Consider the following 20,562-nt stretch of genomic DNA (forward strand, 5'->3'; position numbering starts at 1 on the left):
ATCCATTGAGGCAAAATTTATATGTCTTTGTTCTAATATCTAATACAATTATTGTCACATGAAAAATTAAGACTGCCCTGAGTATATCATATGCTCGGATATTTTTCCATAGGTTAGGAATGAAACAGATTGAGATTAACCAATGTAATTAATGAAACTTGGAACTGCCTTAGTCAAACACAAAACTTCAAGATCAAAGAACAGGCCAATAGGCCATCAACAAACCAATAGAACCAATACTATACACATTGAAATGCAAGAGCCTCTGTAAAATGTGATAAAGGGAAATTAGTGAAATTGGTCTTTACACTTCTAAAGTACTATTTGATAGAGAAGATTCGAAGCTACTTATAACAAAAAGAAGATAGAAAGCATAAAGAAGTACTATTTGACGCAGGCGTTTGCATTCTTTATGTGTGGAAAATTGTTCTCCAATCATGTTTTAGCTTCTGTTTCTCTATCGGTGCCGTTCTCAATGATTATGAATTGCATTGTCATTAAGTACTAATGAGCTCTCTTGGGTAGAGTTCTCCATTTTGAGAGGAACTGAATTATATGGTGGTCAAAAGAACACACATAACTCAATCACTAAATACAAACCCCACTAAAATTATAACCAAATTAACTAAAAAATCAGAAAAGAAATAAATATAAACAAAACTAAAATCGTAAATCATAGCATTTCCTCAAATATATAACAGAAGGCTAATACTTGCATACATATTTAAGATGTATTTTTCAAATGTCTACTGCTTTAGTTAGTCTTTGCAGCAGCTTCTTCTTCACAAACAGAATCCAACTTATAATATTAGCAGAAATGTTTCAGTTTTGTCTTCAAATCAAACTTTTCCCACTCGTTATACATATGACACTTTTCCCTGTAAATTCATAATTTATAAACAAAAGAAATGAAAATGAACTATTATACCTTTCAAAGTGGTAATTATACTTGTGGAGCACTTCATCTTTGATAAAAGTTTAGACAAAAGTTCAAAGTAGTAATTATAATTATCTAAAGCTACATAGAATATACTGTTGGGGCTATTGAAAACATCAACATAGCTTGTTTTGTAGTAAAATCCTAGAAAATGTTGAAAATAAATCTATTAAAGAGTCCCGGCTATCTATAGGGACTTGTTTCATTTGTTAAACCCATGATGATTAACCTAAGGAACATACCTTGTCACTATTCAATAAAAAAGGTCATATAGCGGAGGCCAACCCTCGTTCTCAGCCAACAAATGAACAACATCTTCAAAATGTTTCAAGGCGTGAATCTCATCAAACATACATGGGAATATATATCAATTTCAAATATCCCACAACCTGAACATGTAATATTTTCGTTTTCTTCAAACCCAGTTCTCACAACAACAATACAACAATTCCAAAAGAACCCACAACCCGAAGAAAAGAGAGAATGGGGGAGACGAAATGAGAGATCGAGAGCAGGAAGAGGAATATTTGAGAGTTCTAGAGATAATATATAAAAAGACGAAAATGCAACCCGTAATAATATAGAGCAAAAAGACAAAAATGCCCCTGTGACAAACGTGAAACGTGACATGAATTTTCCTATTCATCAACTCCTACATTTTTCTAATACTAGCATTCTGGGCACGCTCCATGAGCGTGAAACCTATTCGCACACGAGCGATGTGCCTGTTGTTTTTCACACTTATTTTATGCTACGTACCTATCCGAAACCGAAATCAATCGGGTTAATAAAAAACCCCGATTCCAAAATTCAAATTTGAATCGATCATTAAAATTTTAAATTTCCGACCCGATTTGTTGCTCTAGATGTAAAGAAGTCTCACTAACCATAGTTAGCAAATCGGCGAATTATTCGGAAAACGTTTAAAAATATCGTATTTATCAATGATACAGAATATTCGCTAATTTGGCAAGAAATCATTAATTCGCGAATTATTCATATTTTCACTATAAGTTTGCTGAGTATGTTGTCAAATTTTATCGTATTTTTTTTATTTTTAGCTTCGTATTATACTCGAATTACTTACGAACCCGAACTTTTACCGAATTCTTATCGAAGCTCGAATTTTACTCGAATATTTTCCGTATCAAATTTTTGCCGTGTTATAAAAAAAACACGGCATAAGTTTGTGGCAATAAAATTGTTGGGATAAAAAAAAAAAAAAAATATAAATAAAATATATATATGGGATATATATATATATATAAAATATAAATAATATATATATATATAATAATTGTAATAAAATTTTCAATAAAATTTTCAATAAAATTGTCGAAATTTTGAATGACATAGGTTGTGGCATAAGTTGTAATAATAGTGTGAAAATTTGTCTGGAATTTCCGATGAAATTATTGAAATTTCAGATGGCATGGGTTGTGACATAGATTGTAATAATAGTGTTTGGCAAGGGCAAAATCGGAAATACTACGTATGAAAAAAACCTGTAGGTGGGGGCGCGTTATTTAAAGGAGAGAGATAGTAAGATATATAACCTTCTTCTTAATTAGAAATTATACTTGCTGGAAATACAGGTTTAATCTCAACAAGAGCCCCATTAATACATTTAAAGTCCCATAACTAGTGAGAACAAAAGCTAATTTATTAACAAAAGCTAATTAATAAATTGCTTGGATTGATGGAACCAATCAAGATTCGGATGTTTGACACAGAGCTTCCATTTCAGAAATGACGCTTCGAGCTTCCTCAATTTCTTCTCCATCCTGCTGATTTAACTCCAACTCTGCCTGAAATAGAAAGCATGCCTAAAAAAATGGAAACGGAAAAGTTTCTAGGAACTTTGACTTGCTCTATCGAGGGTAGTCCAGACACTGGTGTATGTAGCTATGCCATTGTACTTTAGATCGCAAGGAGCTGGACGTATAGATACAATCTTAAACTAATTGCAAGAAAATATCTGAACTGGGCTGAAATTACAGGCACATATTTATGCTTAGTTATTGTCAGAAGTTATGATACCAGAGTTTCTTTTATATCAGCTAAAGAGGCTTCAAGGCGCTTGCGACAATCAGGAATCATCATCCGTGACTCAGCCAGAACATTCTCCTGATCAAACAATCAAAATGAAAAAAGGTTACAAAAATAAAATTGCATATAATAAATCGAATCATATTGATACACAACAGTTGTTAGGGGATGCACCTATTCTCTGTTAAGATTGGTTGAGATTATCTAAAGTACTACTAATCATAATAAAAGCATATCTCATTAACAACAAGCTGTGGGCATCCCAACGTAATAAGCGGATCCAACTCTATTTATCAGACATGTAACTTTTGGGGAATGCAATTTGGATAGTACCAATTACTCGAGACTTTCCTATTTCTCTTTTGGGTCTTCTAGCTAATAAAGTACGTACACAATCTGAATTTCAAGGGAAGTAAGTTCCATTGATTAATTAGGTGTTCTCTTCAATCTCTGATTTTCCCTTTTGTTTGCGTTTTGTGAGGATTTTAAGCAAGATATAAGCTGCATTGAAATTTGAGACAAAAGAGAGCAGGAAAATATGCTCATGATGATGATCTGTCAACTCTATTGCTATTTGCAGACTGCCTTTCGTTCTCTTTTTTGGTGGTCTATAAGAGGACTTGAGAAATATCAGTGGAGCACGTCATCACTCAACAGATGGGTGTGGTGTGTGTGTGTGTGGGGGGGGCAACAAGAGCTAATGAGTGGGCAACTAAGCTTCTTTCTTCTCATCAAAGCCAGTTGGTAACCGATCTGGAGTGGAATCCTGGGACACAGAGGGTTATTAATTCCTAAATGGAACTGTTGTTGCACACCATTAAATGAAGGATAATATGCCTGGTGTTTTCTCTTTTCTTATTTATCTAATACTTTTTTAACCAATGATCTTATGATCTTGATTTTCATTGATTAACAACTGACGTACAAGTATACAAGGAAACCATGAGAGACAGGGTGAATAGGCATCTGCACGGAAACAAAGATATCCCAACTAGGATGATACCCCTTGGCAGAATCATTCTTTGACATCCCACCATTGCTCCCTTAGAAAGACACTAAGGTAAGCAAGAACTCCAAGAAACTCACACTATATGATTACAAGAGCATTGAAACACAAAGTTACCAAATAACAGTATCAAATTGTATACAAAGTATTGAAACTCTAAGCTGTCTAAGGGCTGAATTTCCAGCTGCCCAATTGAAAAGCCCGAGAATTCTTTAACATCACCAATAATCCATCTAGTCCCTTTTGTCTAAGTACTTGGAATACTTGGAATTCTTAAATAATAAATACTTGGAATTGCACTTCAGGCAAACACAGAACCATCACAAGCCTAAAACAGAGTTTAGTCTATGAAAAGTATCTCCCACGATTACAGAATATAAAGGTAATTCTTAAAATAGTTAATGGTATACCCTAAAAAGAAGTTGATTCTTTTCTTTCTTCAGAAACTGTATAACTTGTCAGATAACTAATTATTTAATCGTAAAGCAATAAATTGAGAACTTTTCACTATGGAATCACATCAACATCCAAAATAATTAGCCAAACAGAACAGAGACTCATTGTTCAGTGAATTAAAGAGATGGTATACATGCCTGTTGCTTGAGATCATAAGGGTCAGCTCCTTTTTCTTTCATATCAGCAGTTTTGGCTGCTTCTCTCTCCACCTCTCTCTCATAAGAATGAAGCTCTTTAGTAATGCGCTTGCATGTCCCAATCTTTATTTTCAGATTTCTTATTAGACTACCCATTTTCACCTACACATTTAATTAAAAATAGTCAGACCCAATAACTGAAAAACCAAAAAAAAACGAAATTTGTTACTTGCCTGAAGAACGAAGCAACTTTTTGAGTAAGTAGAAAATGAATTCTTACACAGAGAGAATGCTTTTATTTTAGGTTCAAGTAATTTGGGCTTACTGGGCTTAGACCCATTACTGGAACCATTCCAAAAGCCCATTCCAACACCTCCTCTACTTTCTCAGTTTTTTTTTTTTTTTCGATAATCTCTCAGTTTCTTGTTATGTCATACAGTTAACTGATAAAGTGTATTTTCTCAATGAATCGGATCTCTGAATCTCAAGCTATAAAATAAATAAGTGTAATAATTACATAGATGATCAGGCTTTCTCTTAAACAGTAGTATAACATGTCTATTGTTTAAGAGAATGCCCTGCATAGATGATATAGATCACATCTACAGATATTTTGAACTATGTTACAAAATATTAACGTTAAAATCCCTCCATGAATTGATACATGCTGTGTGTTCAGACCATTGCATGGTCCTTTTCTCTTTGGTAGAGCCCCTTAACTTTCTCCATTCGACGATCATTGCTTTCAAGTTCTTCCAATCTCGTAGAACAACTGTTAGATCAACAATCTTGGCACTTATGGTACGACAACAATTTGCATGAACTGTGGTTACTAGACCAAAACGTCTGCTATTTTGGCAAAATCCACTAAAATAGACTGTGTCCAGATACTTTACTTTAAGGCCCTATGTCTCTGAACTCTCCAGCTTGAATCATACTTTTGAGCACATCTTGCTCTTTCATTCCTACATACTTGGTGCTATTTCTTGATGTGTACCATTTGTTGAACAGAGAGATAGTCTTGTTATTTGATCTTGTAAAGTAGAAACCGGTGTTGATGAGATTGAACGCACACATCTGATTGCGTCCAAACTTGTCACAACTGATTTGGATATCATCTGTTTCATTTTTACTTAATCTTAAAAATGGGTTCCTTAGCCACATTACATCGATATCCTGCAACAAAAGATGTAGTGTTAGCGATCAATCACGTTTATTGACATTCTAAATATCCCTGAAACATGGGCCATTGATTTTCGCAAGAACTATATACGGCTAATTCGGATGCACATGCTCCTAGTTTAGGCTTGCTAAAAGAACATTTATTCATGGCATAAACTCAAAAATCAAAAGTCAACCAGTTTCTAATTTTGATGAAGAGAGTGAGTATCAAAAGTTTAGTTTGGAGTATCTGAGTATGCCAATGCCCAAGGGAATTATGTTTTGGACAAACTGACAAACCTTATTGTTATGGCTAGAAATTACTGACAGAGGTGCTGTGGTAGTCATTAGTCAATCAATTCTCATTTTCTCTTTACGCAATACGACTTTTAGCTTGCAAAATTAGGTGGGGTACATGAAACATGAAACATGAACGCTAGAACCAGTCCGTAGAAGTTGTGGTCCTCTTTTTTCCTCATGCGTCCTTGTTTGAGTGTGTAACTCTGCCGACCCGAGTGGGCACTGGCATACTTTAATGAAAATATATAATCGAAGGCACAAGATTTCCTTTAATTATAAGTCAAACAACTCGTCATGGAAGTTATCAATCTTAATTGAAAGTAACATCCAGCAAAGAAAATCAAGCACTTAAGTTCCAATTTCCAAGTCTACAAGTCAAGGGTCACATGAGAAACCGTGAAATATGTATGCTTCCGGAAGTTTTAGTCCTCTTAATCATCAATGTTCATTGACACTGTTAACGAAAGCTTGAAAACTCCAACTGGGGATTGTTGATTAATCAAAATTTTGTACACATGAAGTCATGAACCAGGAATAATCTCATGATCCCATATACATCCTCCATTAAACAACTATCGTCTCTTTGCCCTTACAGGTTAAACTTTTTCTAAATGATGGACCGTTTGAAGTTTTAAAAGTGTTACCCTTTTTTTCTTTTAGTGGGCAGGGCACTAGCTAGGCACCCAAAACAGTACAATTTATTTTCTATATCTAATTTCCAGTAATTTTTTTCAGCAGATATATAAATGATCCCAGAAAAAAATGAAATCAACCAATGTAATTTCTATAAGAAAAAAAAAAAAAAAAAAAAAAGAAATCGACCGAAATGTTAAGGAGACCAAAACTATAATACAGTAAAATATTAGTACTATAAGAGCGTTTGGAATAATTGATGACAATCTGGGAAAACTGCGAAAAAACAGTGATCAACATGACTTGTTTACCAAGCAATCTGAAAAAACTGATTGTAATTAATTTGATATATTGCGGTCCATGAAATATTTTCTCATGTTCCTATATATTCATTTCTCCCTACGTTATTAAGCAGTATTAATTATTAACCCAGAGAAAATAAGAGATTTACGTTGGTTTCAAAGTCCAAACCATCAAATCAGGATAAGTCTAGTTCTAGTGCTTCATTTATCAGTGGGCCTAAAGAATATATATCAGTCGGCATGCAAAAGATACAGGTGTATGCAATAGATAGAATCAACACCTGGAGTACAGGGCCATGATTGTCTTATAACGTTTAACATTGAGCAGTAAGTATCGTGAGCATACCGTGAAAATGAAGCTGTACCCTCGTTGAAGAACATCAGCCAGAAAAAGAGTTCTCCTCCACATCATACTGATGAAGTCACGAGACATGTACAATTTTTCACCACCAAAATCAACACCATCAGTTACAAGTCTATAGCAATGAAGTCCAAGGAACTTGCATCTATCAAAAGCTATTTGGTCCATTGCAACTATAAGAAGATGATTAATCAAGAATTGCGTATTTTCTCCAAGCCAAAAACTGTCAAGAAATAAATCAAGCATTGGTTTTCTCCTTCAATATAAGCTTTGTTTAGTATTGCTATTATCAATGTCTTGTTCCCCATTGAAGCTCCACTTAGTGCTGTTTCAAGTTCATCTCGTGGTGTAACACTTTCAACCTACACTCACAACAACTAAAAAATTAAGATAACTTTTAAAATTATAAATAATGGCAGGAAAAGTGTTGTTAGGATTATCTAGAAGATTCATTTCCATATAGAGGAGGAAATCCAAAAAAGATACTAGCTAGCTACCCTAACAACATTTGTTACCTAATAAATTTTTTCAGTATCTTTTTCTTCATATCAAAAGCGAACCGTCTAAAAAAGATTATGTGTAAAAGCAAACCAAAGCTAATTAAGTACATAAAGAGTATGCTATTTTTTCCAGACAATATGATAATTAGTGTATTTTAGCTTGAGTTGAAAGGAAAATAAACTTACGCAAAACTTTCACAGTTTAACCACACGTATATATATATAGTAACAGAGTAACTTGTGTGCTGGAAAACAAGCTTACCTTGTATGAAGACGGACATGTATAACTCCGAACTGGGGAGAAGAAGTTGGTGAAGGAAGGAGTACTCCAGATGGAAAAAAGGAGTAGTCCTGAGAATACTATTGAAGCTATCACCAAATTTCCAATGTTATTCTTTGAAGAATACATATGTTTCATTTACTATCCCTGCTCCAAGCCTCCAAGTTCTAACCAAGCATAGAACTTCTATGTTGTCTCTCAAGTGATCTTTAAAGTTGGTGTTTCGTCGGTTTTGAATCAGAGTATATTGTGCGACTCGTGAAGTTGTGAGTGGGATTTGAATACGGGTGCAACTCGGCAGGTTGGGTCGGGTTGGGGTCTAACCCTAGCCGCTTTGTTAGTGCTTGTTAGTAAGTTCGTGAATTTTTAAATTTTTGAATTTTTGAATTTTTGAAGTATCTTTGAAATCGAATTAAACGGGAATAATTTGGCAATTATTCGGATTCGGGATAATTTGGCAATCAAAAGTATTAAACGGGTAAAGTTGGGATTCGGGAATAATTCGGGCAAAAAATTGGAGATGTTCACAAAATTTTAAAAAACTTTTATTACATAAATTCCTATTTGTGATAATGAGATGTGAATTTTAAAAGGAATTGTTTTAGTTAGAACACTTAATACAAATAATTCTATATGGTTTTGATCAATTTTTTGTGAAATGAATGTGGATCATATCTACAAATTTTTACCGAATTATTCACGAACAATTGTACTTATATAAATATTTCTCGTACTACAAATATTTTTGAGAATTTTTTCACGAAGTTTTTGAAATTGAAATCGAATTATACCCAATTGATTCACGTTCCTGAACTTACTAACTAGGTCTAGCCCAACCCAACCTTCAATTACTCTAACCCCTTGTTAGTAAGTTTGCGTTTAATTCGCGTATTAAACACGATTTTTTGAAGTATCTTTGAAAACAAATTATTTGGGAAAAATTCGGCTATTATTCGGATTCAGAAATAATTCGGTAAAAAAATTGAACAGTTTTAAAAAAAAATTATTGAAAAAGAAAAGTATTTGTTTAGTATGTGATGTGTGGTTCAAAATGAGTATCTACATTAAAATACTACTTAGAACACTTAATATAAGTAATTGTGTATCGTTTTGACCTATATTTTGTGAAATGAAAGTGGTTTATATCTACAAATTTTTATTAGAGAAAATCGAATTATACACGAACAAACGTATAGACGAATATTTTCCGTTTAGCGAAAATATGACCCTTATATTTCCCTAAATATTTCAAATTTAAAATGAAATTATACCCGATGGATTCCTGTTCCGTATAATTTCTGTCCCCAAATTTACTAACTAGCTAGGCTTCAACCCAAGCTCTATTCAGGTCTACACCGGGTTTTATATTACCAACCCAACCCCGGCCTAAGTGGGAATACATCAACCCAATCCATACTCAGGTCAGGCTGTTTGTTTTTTTTTTTTTTGGCGAAGAATTGAACAATACACATTTTCTTTTGCTATTCAATCATTAATATATTGTGAGCAGACAAATAATTTATTACTTCTTATTGTACAAGGTAGTAGATAAAAAAATAAAAATAAATAGAATAATCATACCTCAATTAGTTGTAAACCTAATTGATTAGGCTCACCATCGTTTTGAATTTGAAAATACAAGAAATTTAATTGAACAATAAGGGGTCGATTGAATTTCAATATTCATTTTCACCGATCAATAATATTTATGCATACATGAAATCTCATTTATTAACATAGAAAAACCGTAAAAGAAAGCAATATAATTGTCAATATATGAAATTTACTCATCATTATGATCAGACTCAGGTTATTTGGGTGTTTTGACGTCCCAATCCAAGCCCAACCCGAATTAAGGCCGGGTTTTTATTTTCCAACTCAAGTCTAATCCAATGAAATTTTATTGCAGCTCAAGTTTGTCAAAATTCGGATTTTAGGCGGTTGGGTTTGGGTTTATCCAACCCAAGTTGCACCCCTAGATTTGAAATATATTTGATAATGCAATTATTGATATTCATTCACTATGGAAAGTCATGTGGGAGCTTCCGTATTAATGCTTACACATAAACAATAAGGTCGTAAGGCCCAAAATTGATGCATATATCAAGTACTTTGATGTCTTGGACATTTTTCAATTAAATTGAATTAAATTTTGCAGTCAAAATAATGCAACGCTCACATCAATAATCAATTGGGATTCACTTACGGACATACCTTAATTAAGTCTAACCGAATGGTTCGACGACTTTAACACTTGTACTATTTTTACCAAAAAAACACTTGAACTAAATGGCTCCAAGAAGTCAAACTTTATACCCACTACTCACATGTGGATAAAAGTTAAAACTGAGCCTGGTACCCTGTACTATAGTAGCAACTTTTATGGAATGACTGTAGCCCCTACAGTTTGTTTCTTTTTGATTGTACTATTGGAGACTTGCAGGAATCTTCAGCCGTTCAATGGGGATTGCAGCAGATTCTGATCGGTAAGAGTGTAAGACTAATGTACCTCTAGTACTGTGGCACATTGAATCTGGATGCTATATACTGTATAGCAACGGTGGGAACATTCTGAACATAGTTCTACGGAAAAGACTTCGGTCGTCAGACCAAGCCCGTCTTAAGCGGGCTTCGAACCACATTTTTTTTTTTTGTTTCTTTTTAAAATGTGTTGAGCACTTTTTACGTGAAGTTGCTGATGTGGACAAAATTTTTGTGGCCGGGAACCGCTTTGGACGGATCCTAAGCGCTTATGAGGACCGAAGCTTTTCTCGCTTCCCTACAGCTTATGATAATTGTAACTGTTTACGTACTCTTTTTATTTTGTTCTTACTTCTTATGTTTTTCTGTGTTACTCTTTACCACCTCAAAGGAAGTGTGAAGGAAGAAACGAAACATGTGACAATGGACCACTAACTCTCACTTTTAGTAAAGATTAGAATATTTTGTCGGTTCTGCTGTGCAAATTGACAAATCACAAGGCATTTTGATGACAACACAGAATCAGGGGCCCGATCCGCCGATGCAGGATTCTCCGATGCAGCAAAGTTAGAGGGGGCTACAGCCCAGGTCAGCCAACTCACAGATCCGCCCCTACACAAAATACAATAAAGGAAAAAGCTTACGGCCCCTACTGACTACAGAATGAGCACTATATTAGGAACTTTGTTAGTACGTTACTAAATTATTTGTGTTTTAAACACGAATTTTTTAAATATTTTTGAAATCAAATTAAATGGAAATAATTCAGCAATCAAAAGTATTAAATGGGTAAAGTTCAGATTCGGGAATAATTCGGCACAAAAATTCAAAATTTTCATAAAATTTTAAAAAACTTTTATTAAAGAAATTCCTATGTTTTTTACGATGAAATATGAAATTTAAAAGGAATTTTGGATTTTTTTTTTCATTGGTAAAGATGTTTGTTTTAGTTGGAACACTTGGTATAATTTCATATGGTTTTATGGTTTTAACCAAATTTTTGTGAAATGAATGTGGTTCATATCTACGATTTTTTACCGAATTATTCACGAACTACAATTTAGACGAATATTTCTCGTACTGCGAATGTTTGACTGATTTTTTTCACAATTTTTTCAAAATTAAAATCGAATTATACTCGATTGATTCACATTCTGAATAATTTCCGTCCCCAAACTTACTAACTAGATTAGGACCACTAATCCACTATATACCATATATAAGAGGAGATTCTACACCACAAGAACAGGAGCAGACTGATTAGTGCCTCATCCTTCAGTTGTTTAGAGTTCGTAAAATAGCATTCCACGTTTAGATATAAGTATATATTACCAGGAGACACAAATTAAGATCAATGTTCAATCTAGGTCTTTATTGCTCTCTCCAAGTGGGCTTGTAGCTTTGATTGGCACTGGAGTAATCTGATTCTGGAGTAATCTGATTGGGCTTAAGGAGTTATGATGTATTTTAAGCAACACATGCTGGTTTAGATGGTGGAATTCAGATGTAAATTGTGATTAGAAAGGATTACATTGGAAATGAAAGAACTGTACATTTTTCTTCTTGATAGATGATTGGCTGCATGGTTGGTGTTAATGATAAAATTTCTCATGCGGATGTGCTTAGTGAAGTATGGATCCTCTTAACAGGCTATATAAACCAAGTTCAGGTGATCTTTCCTTCCTCACACTTCTCATGAGTTGAGTTTGTTACTACAACCATGGCATCATCAAAAGCATCATTAAAAGGAAAATCTCCCATCAACCTCAACAATATTAACCCAATCGAAAACTTTTCTTCTGACTTTGCCAGAAAAATCAAGATGTCCTATCGATCGGCCCCATCAATCAATTACTCAGACCGAATGAAAGCTAAACTGCTGGAACGTAATAAACTTAGTCTCTTTGTCAAAATTCTAGATGGAAAACTTTTGTCTGGTACTTTCAAAGTGAACCTTGAAAAAACATGGGCTCCATTTCGGATCACTGAAATGCACCTGTATAAAGGAGATATTTATCAAGTGTGGATGCATGGAAAATCAACATCAATTTGAGATGATTTTACGAGCTCAACCTTGGGTCGTATCTCAGCATATTCTACAAATTGTGCCAAAGATGGAGATGAAGGAGAATTGAGAACCAGACTTTAATAAGTTTTATGTGCAAGCTCATGAACTTTCCAGAACGTACTATTTCAAGACAGGGAAATTGTTGAGGGCAACTTGATAGACTCAGGCTGTTTTGCACCTAATCAACTGATTCATCTGGAGTGGTATGCCAAATATAATGAGTTTGCTCAGTTGACTCGATTCAAAGCCCTAATGGATATTTTTGATCCAATCCCACCGGGATTCAAACTGCCTGAAGCTGTTAATGGTGTCGAATGGGCTCAATTCTCTAATTAAAATCTTCCGGTGTGCTGTTTCAAAAGTGGTTTCATTGGCCATCATCAAACTTCATGTAATATAGCATATGTGGATTTAAGTGTGGAACCACAATTCACATCAAATGGAAAACACTTTGATCTTTATAATCCGAAAACAAGGATCTTCCCCAAGCCAATGGCAGACCGTCCAATTATTGAAGTATCTCTGCTCAACTAGTATGACTTACCACGAGTGTATCAACCGCTAAGGATTCGGGAAGACAAAAAGCAAGAGAAAAGTAATAGGCTATCACCAATCAGAGATGATATGCATGAAGAACATTGCCACCATATGCAGGAGAAAGGAAAATGACCTTTGATCATGGAAATTAACTCCCCTGAACCTTATGTTGAACCTACTAATAACATGGGACTTTCTTCATGGATTAACACTGAATGGACTATCAACAACAACCCTGTCAACTTTGAAACTCAGTTTTTGAGTACACTGGTTTTTACTTCACAGATGCCAATCCAGTAGATGAATGTTTTATCAAATCTATCCTATGTTATGACATCTCAAGCTATGATTAATGATCCAACTAATATCCCTTTTGTGGACCTCATTGGGTATTCTGAATCAGATCTAATTGGTGACAATTCGTTGTACTTTAAAAGACAGGAAATTGAACATGGAGTGGCACAACCAGATAACAGTGAGTTAAGGAATGCACAATGTCAGAAAGAATTTGATGGGAGTATGTTTCAGGACTGTGAATACAGGCGCAAATCATCTTTGAATAAAGGGGGATATAAGAATTCAATCTCCTCAAATGGGAACACACTTGGCCTTTCTGGTAGGCGAAACAAATTCCAGACGGTGAAGGCAGCTGCCCAAAAATAGCTCCATAGGGCGCCATGAATTGTGTAATATGAAACTGTAAGAGAGATTAAAGATGTTATCAAGAAGCTAAGACCAAATATCATCTTTTTGTGTGAAACTAAGGCTAGCTTAATTAAATCTAATAGTATTATTAGAAGTATAAGGGGTGGTTATCAGTCTTTTGTATATCTAGCAAGAGATCTTTCTGGTGGTTTATGGTTATTGTGGGATGGTGATGTAGACCTTGATATAGTGTATGTGGACTCATGGATCATTCATGCAAAAATCAATGAGAATACACTACAACAGAACAACACTTTTGTGACGGCTAGGAGGCGTCAGAATTATTTTTTGTGACGCCTAGGAGGCGTTGGAATTTAGGCGTCTGTGTTGATGTCAGAAATATTTGTGACGCCAATATGCCGTCACAATTGAAATATTTACTGACGCCTCTGTGCCGTCACTAAATATACATTACTAACGCCTCTACGCCGTCACTAAAATTGTATTACTAACGCCTCCACGCCGTCACTAAATTGGTGTATTGTCGTCACTATTGAACTTTCAAATCCCCAAAACTGGGCTATAACTTTGCGCCAAAACAAACTAACAAACTAATAAATGCATCGGGAATTATTAATTTGTCTTTTTTTTAGATATACTTACTAACGCCTATATACCGTCAGTAATTATAAATTTGTCTTTTTTTAGAAATGCTTACTGACGCCTGTCAGGCGTCACAAAATATTATTTATTTAAAAAAAATAATATTTGTTTTTGGTTTCCATCATAATATTTATATTTTTTTTCCCCTAAAATCGTCTGCATAAATACAACCACATATACCCCAAACACATAATATAATTAAGACTTGACAAACAATTATACACAAGGAAAATCTTAGTCATAACCATCACCAAAATTTGACTAAGTATATATATCACTAAATGAAAAACATTTAAAAGATATAGATGTATGGATATAGCAGAATCTACCAACATACTATTTTAATATAATCCCTATATAACAACTCAAGATCACATCCTAAGAAGCAAGAGCATGGGGTCCTTGGCGATTCTCCAGCGGTCTCGCTTAAAACATACACACCACGGACCAAAGCCGGCACTACAGATCTCGGTGATGTGCATTTTCCCTTCATAAAAAGAAAAAGATTCATTTAAACTATACCTTAGTCAATATAAGCTAAGGAACCACTAAAACAAGCTATTGACTAGTCAATATACACACTAAGGATCCACGGAAGCAACAAAACAAGTCAATAGGATGGTTAGATGCGTCAATGAGCAAAGGCACCCACTACAACTTTGTCGTGGCCATACAGATTTACGTGCAAATATATGTACAAAATCGAATGGGATAAAATTTTATAAAGGAAGTGCCTCGGAATGGCCCGGATACACTAATCACAAACTAAAAATGTGAATCATACAAGAATACCACAAGAAAAGGCTCTAGTTTTGTTTCCTTTCGAATATATCAAACAATTAATAAAACAATTATGTGGTTCAGAATAAACACTCGACCAATAAATACCACCAAAAACATCATTTCTCCAAGAGTAGACACAATATTTTTACCCATCGGGGGGGAATATGCCAATGTTTTCAGCCCACCCTAGTGTTGAAATTTGGACAAATATCATGTTTAATCCATCAAATTTCCATTAAAATTAATGTTATGTACTAAATTGCAAGCAATACATAAGAGGAAAGAAATAACTTTTTGCCCTTTTTTTTAATCAAGTCGGTAAGTACACAAACCTGTCCAAGGAGAAGCTCGGCTAAGACACATCCAACGGACCACATATCAATGGTCGCGTGTATTCTATAGCTCCAAATATTAGTTCGGAGCCCCTATAATATCTTGAGCATATGTATGATATATTGGGTTCGCTAGGTACCTATATAACAAAAATATCAATGTCAAGCCTTATCATATCATAACCCAGTAGGGCTATACAACTATTGTTTGACAACTTACCATCTTCTATGCACTTCCGAAATCACATATCTTAAGCTGATGGGTGTGAGGATTAACCTACAACAAACAGTACTTCAAAGGTTAGACTGGAAACAATTATACCCAGCTAAAACTAACATAAATTGCAGTCAATACACATCCTTTAAAGTAAAGGGTAAACATTGAGGAGCAGAATCTCACCAATAAATTTTGTGGTTTAATGTCACGATGACAAACTCCAATAACACCATGTACATAAGCAAGTGCTCGACAGATCTACAAAGCATAAAAATGTTGAACAAATAAATAATATGATAAACAAAAAATTCAGCTAAGTGTTAGTATCACTGCATTCAAGTGTTTCTCGGCTTTCAAATAGACATTAAATAAATCATATATATAAAGGTGTATCTTTGAACCATACAAAAGTGTATCCAAAAACTTCTTAGGCAGATATGAGAAATGGAAGTACAATATTTGCAACCAATTCTTATCAAAAAAATAAAAAGAAAAAATAAAAAGAAAAAAAAAAGAGACATTGTTGCCGACAAGTTACAACCCAAGCAATGTGTATTAAACAAGAAACATGACATGCCATTACCATGTGTGTTGTCCCGTCACATCACACGAGCTACCACCTCTATAAAGATAAACTTTGTTCCACATAACCACATAAGCGTCCACATCATAGTCAACCTGGCTGGAGGACTAACATCACCATAATGAGTAAGTGACTCTTGAGAAACCGGGGCGGGCTGACCCCATAGAACCAAATAACAATGATGGTGACGATAACAACAATGAACAAAAGTGATCATGGTGTGAATCAAATTATAATTGCAACCAAACTGAACCAAGTAGCTAGTAAGGAAGCATAACAAACCTGGTTAATATATGGCTCCATTTGATGTAATAACTTCGTAACCACGAAAGTACACAACCAAAGTCGAAGGTTCAATAGCCTAAACGTGTTAAAGCTTGCTTACAGTAGAATGCAACAACACTAAATCACCTACCTGTTTGAAGTATCGAAGATGAGCATCCATTGTCCCACTAACAGACTCCAAAAATTTCGAATCCAAAGCGGTGGCAAATTGATGCGTGAGAAGCATAAGGATCCAATTTATTTCAGGTATGTATATCTGCCCAAGGAACTTTGTAGATGTATGAACAACCTTGACTCTAGGAAAGCAACCAAGTGCATGTGCTTGCTTGATTATTGAAAAAGTTGCAGATATTATAGCGTGACTCGCAACAATAGCAGCTGCAATCCCAAGAACAAACATTGGCCAGTATAAACCCTCTGCAAAAATACGATATATTAGTTAGTTATCAAGCTTTTTCAGGAGAGATGACCACATTAAAGTTTAGGTACAATGTACCACAAGAGATCAGAACAGACTTGGTATGGAATGATAGAAAGCATGGACAACGTGCCCAAGTTCTTCATAAGGTAAGTAGCCTGTCCTATATACGCCAATAGGCCGGAGGCTAGGAAACACGATTAATATGAAAGCAATCCGAACTACCAAAATAGAAAAATGGTCTAAATCAGCAAAGAGCGCTTCTGTCCCTGCAGTAATGATGTGCACATCAGTAACCCAAGAGACCGCTAGTCCTTCTCAGTAAATGCAAATGAATTGGAGATGACATGCGCTAAATATCAAAATAAGAAGTTGACCTATGATACTGAGCCTTCGGAACTGTGACCATGTTTCCAAATGTTGAATGCACCGACGCCTCCCATCATAAGAAACCAAAGGAGTGCGATTGGAGCAAAGAGCCACCCAACTTTATCGGTTCCATAACTTTGCATACTAAACAAGCAAAAATAACTGTAATAATCGATGAGCTGGACTTTAACACGGATTAACGTTTGAAGCGCACCAAATATCACTTTTTGGATGTAATGTTCTTTGTTCATGAGGAACTTGCAAGTTACAATATCACGAGAACAATTTTGAGCTCAAGAACAAAAAATCGAACCGTGTATCGTTAAACCTCTAGAGAACCAAGCTAGGACTCAAACATGTTTAACTACGCCGGATTATTTGACCAGAAATACTTGTCCATTAAAGTGAATACGCAAGCCACGCCACAACACTTCCGCAGAGTAACTTGCTAAAACGAGCAGCGAGAGAAAATAAAACTGTCTCGGAGAATAAACAGGGCTGTTGTATTTCTCATATTATATACCCATTATATCGGAGAAAAGAATAAAAATAAGTAACTATACAGCTCCCATTTATGTACACTACCTAACTGCCTAGTTAGAGTTTGATCAAAAAATTTGAAAAGAAGAAGAATTGGGAGTTCAGAAAAGATGGAAAAGGGTGCCCCAAACCATAAAGCATAAAGCACTAATGCAATCCAAGTACAAGGTTACCTTGATGAGCTCAGTATTGGATGTTTGGCCTGCTAGGCTAACAAACCACATTGTGAATTTGTGACCATGTCCCGCTTTTCAAGAAAGATCTGCACCAAGAGAAAAAAAACGTCTTGTCTTGGCCTTTGCATTCTCATACCTATTCCGTAGTATAAAATTTCAGTGACAAGCACTAAATAGTAAATCAGCAATAGTAATACCGTGGTCGCCAAACCGATAATTTAATGAAGAGACCACTCAAAGGAAACTCTATAAGCTATTACAGCAACTCTAACTGCCAGATTTTGAGCTTTATAACATTCTGTAATAGTTTCAATTGGTCGAGATCCCCATTTTAAGCCCTCTTATATTTTCTTCAAATATAGAAATTTCCCTCTCATAATTGTTTTTAAAAACGATAGAAAGTCTTACCCGAACTGAAGGTAATCATTACGTAAAAACAAAAAAAATAAAAATCATAATTAGGGTCTGTTACGCACATCAACAACTTGGAAAGATCTGCTGATGCATGATTTTTGTTGTGAAGATTCGGAAAGGGGTGAAGACCCATGGTCACCATCACATAGAAGAAATTACCTCTTCTAACATGGTAGCTATATCCATCTTTGTGCCTTTCCGCAATGACAAAAACTTCTCACGAGCTAAATCAAAACAATAAAATAACTACAAGTCATTAATCCAGCTCGAAGAGTATAAGACAACATATGAATAAGTTGTGATTGTGTATACCCAAAAAGTATGGAGACTTGAAGTAGTTTGGTTTTGAATAAACAGTTTTCAACTGAAACCTACTGAACACAGTCACATACATCGAATGTTCTTGGACAAAGAAAATGGTATATATGCTCACTGACTAGAGTTGAATTAAATAAACTTTTCTTCTTTTTGTGGATTCCAGAATACTGGTTGAAGTTTATGTTGTCCCTAGATTTTATGGTGTGGAATGTGGATATCATTGAAGGTTCTTTTAAGTAGTCTATTGAATCACTACCACATATAGGGTTGCAAAAATTACATCCATATATCTCTTTTGGGACTAAAAGTTCACACTTTCTGGAACTCAGATTTCAGATTCGGAAAATCAATATCCATTTGATATGTATTTGCAGTCCTCACCAAGTAACCAGAGACTTGAAACAGATCTCCTATAAAATGAGGGATGCAATAATACCTTTCAGAGAAACTTGGGTGCACCACCAGTAGCTCTACCAGGATTAGATACTGAATTTGCTTCCAAGATTGTTACATGTAGTGTTCCATGTAAAAGAATCAAAGCCATTTTTCACCTGTTAACAAATATATATGAGATAAATGATACAAAAACTATATTAAGTGAAGATCTAAAGAAACAAGATATACCAGAGAACGCGTCAAAGAGAGATGAAAAGTTTAGTGATGGAGGAAAAAAAAAATCAAGTGTTGACTCTTCTTGGATGGAATATATATATAATATAAAATGAGAGAGCGTTTAAAGGGAATTAAGCACAGTTGAATAAAGAGCAAAAGCATAATGACTAAAGTAAAGAGAGGAGCATAAAAGGGAATTACACAAACGTAAAGTACATTTCACTATCAAAAAAGTTAAAAGTTAAAATTAAACTACATTAATTGCGGTGAGGAGAAATTGTAGGGTTTTATTTTATTTTAATTTATTTATTTATAGTTTTTTGGTAAGAGATTGTTCAAGACCTTACCTCAAGCAAATGGCTAGCGAGTGAAGTAAAGAAGAAAGAGATTGATTTTGCGTTAGGGTTTTGAGATTGAGAAGAAAGAGAGATGAGGTCGAGAAGAAAGATGAAACTGTTGAGAAGTGAAACTTGACGCCCTCATCTCATGTCACATGCCTAACACGTGTTTTAGTTGTGACAGTTTATAAAAATAACTCCGACTCCTATTTGTCGTCACTATTTTTTTATGCATTTTTTAAATAAACTAAAATACGTTTTTGAATTATAGTGACGCTAAAACCACAAACTGACGCCTACATGCCGTCACATCCTTTCTAACGCCACTTTGGCGTCACAAAACCAAAAATGCCCCTGTCACAAAAATGCTGTTATGGTGTAGTGATAGTTTATTTTTTTGGTATTTTTTTGGAGTTTATGGCAATAATGACTTCTTTATAAAGAAAGAACAGTGGAAAATGTTGGAATTGTTGAATCCTAGAACTGACCAAGCTTGGTTATGTGCTGGAGACTTTAATGACATTTTGTATAGAGAGGAAAAAAGAGGGGGCATACCTATGTATCAATGGCAATGTCAACCATTTACATATATGATTCAGAATTGTGCTTTCATGGATTTGGGCTTTGTTGGTCCAATCTTCACTTGGAATAATAGACAAAG

At 34.8% G+C, this 20,562-nt stretch overlaps 2 protein-coding genes and 2 long non-coding RNA genes across 4 annotated transcripts; all 4 read right to left on the reverse strand.

Moving 5' to 3' along the window:
• Nucleotides 1-2,486: 2,486 nt before the first annotated feature.
• Nucleotides 2,487-4,973, reverse strand: LOC147524054 (tubulin-folding cofactor A-like). The gene is made up of 4 exons (XM_086601776.1): nucleotides 4,819-4,973; nucleotides 4,586-4,747; nucleotides 2,978-3,064; nucleotides 2,487-2,745 (listed from the first exon to the last, which is right to left on the reverse strand). Exons 1-4 carry the CDS (start codon nucleotides 4,948-4,950, stop codon nucleotides 2,647-2,649), a joined length of 480 nt encoding a protein of 159 aa, XP_086457902.1. The 5' UTR covers nucleotides 4,951-4,973; the 3' UTR covers nucleotides 2,487-2,646.
• An 84-nt stretch (nucleotides 4,974-5,057) lies between these two features.
• LOC147524055 (uncharacterized protein At1g28695-like) lies at nucleotides 5,058-8,260 on the reverse strand. The gene is given in 5 exon segments (XM_086573427.1): nucleotides 5,058-5,490; nucleotides 5,492-5,761; nucleotides 7,328-7,590; nucleotides 7,593-7,704; nucleotides 8,105-8,260. Coding segments are annotated over 5 exon segments (1,083 nt in total). The 3' UTR covers nucleotides 5,058-5,208.
• A 7,588-nt stretch (nucleotides 8,261-15,848) lies between these two features.
• On the reverse strand, nucleotides 15,849-16,548 carry LOC147524056 (uncharacterized). Its single transcript, XR_015196853.1, has 3 exons — nucleotides 16,432-16,548; nucleotides 16,032-16,106; nucleotides 15,849-15,908 (listed from the first exon to the last, which is right to left on the reverse strand). It is a non-coding gene; the product is annotated as an uncharacterized LOC147524056 (long non-coding RNA).
• A 1,787-nt stretch (nucleotides 16,549-18,335) lies between these two features.
• On the reverse strand, nucleotides 18,336-19,563 carry LOC147524057 (uncharacterized). Its single transcript, XR_015196854.1, has 3 exons — nucleotides 19,388-19,563; nucleotides 18,793-18,857; nucleotides 18,336-18,355 (listed from the first exon to the last, which is right to left on the reverse strand). It is a non-coding gene; the product is annotated as an uncharacterized LOC147524057 (long non-coding RNA).
• Nucleotides 19,564-20,562: the final 999 nt, after the last annotated feature.

The sequence above is a fragment of the Coptis chinensis genome, chromosome 1 (assembly GCF_015680905.1).
Source record: "Coptis chinensis isolate HL-2020 chromosome 1, ASM1568090v1, whole genome shotgun sequence".
In the NCBI taxonomy this organism is placed as follows: Eukaryota; Viridiplantae; Streptophyta; class Magnoliopsida; order Ranunculales; family Ranunculaceae; genus Coptis; species Coptis chinensis.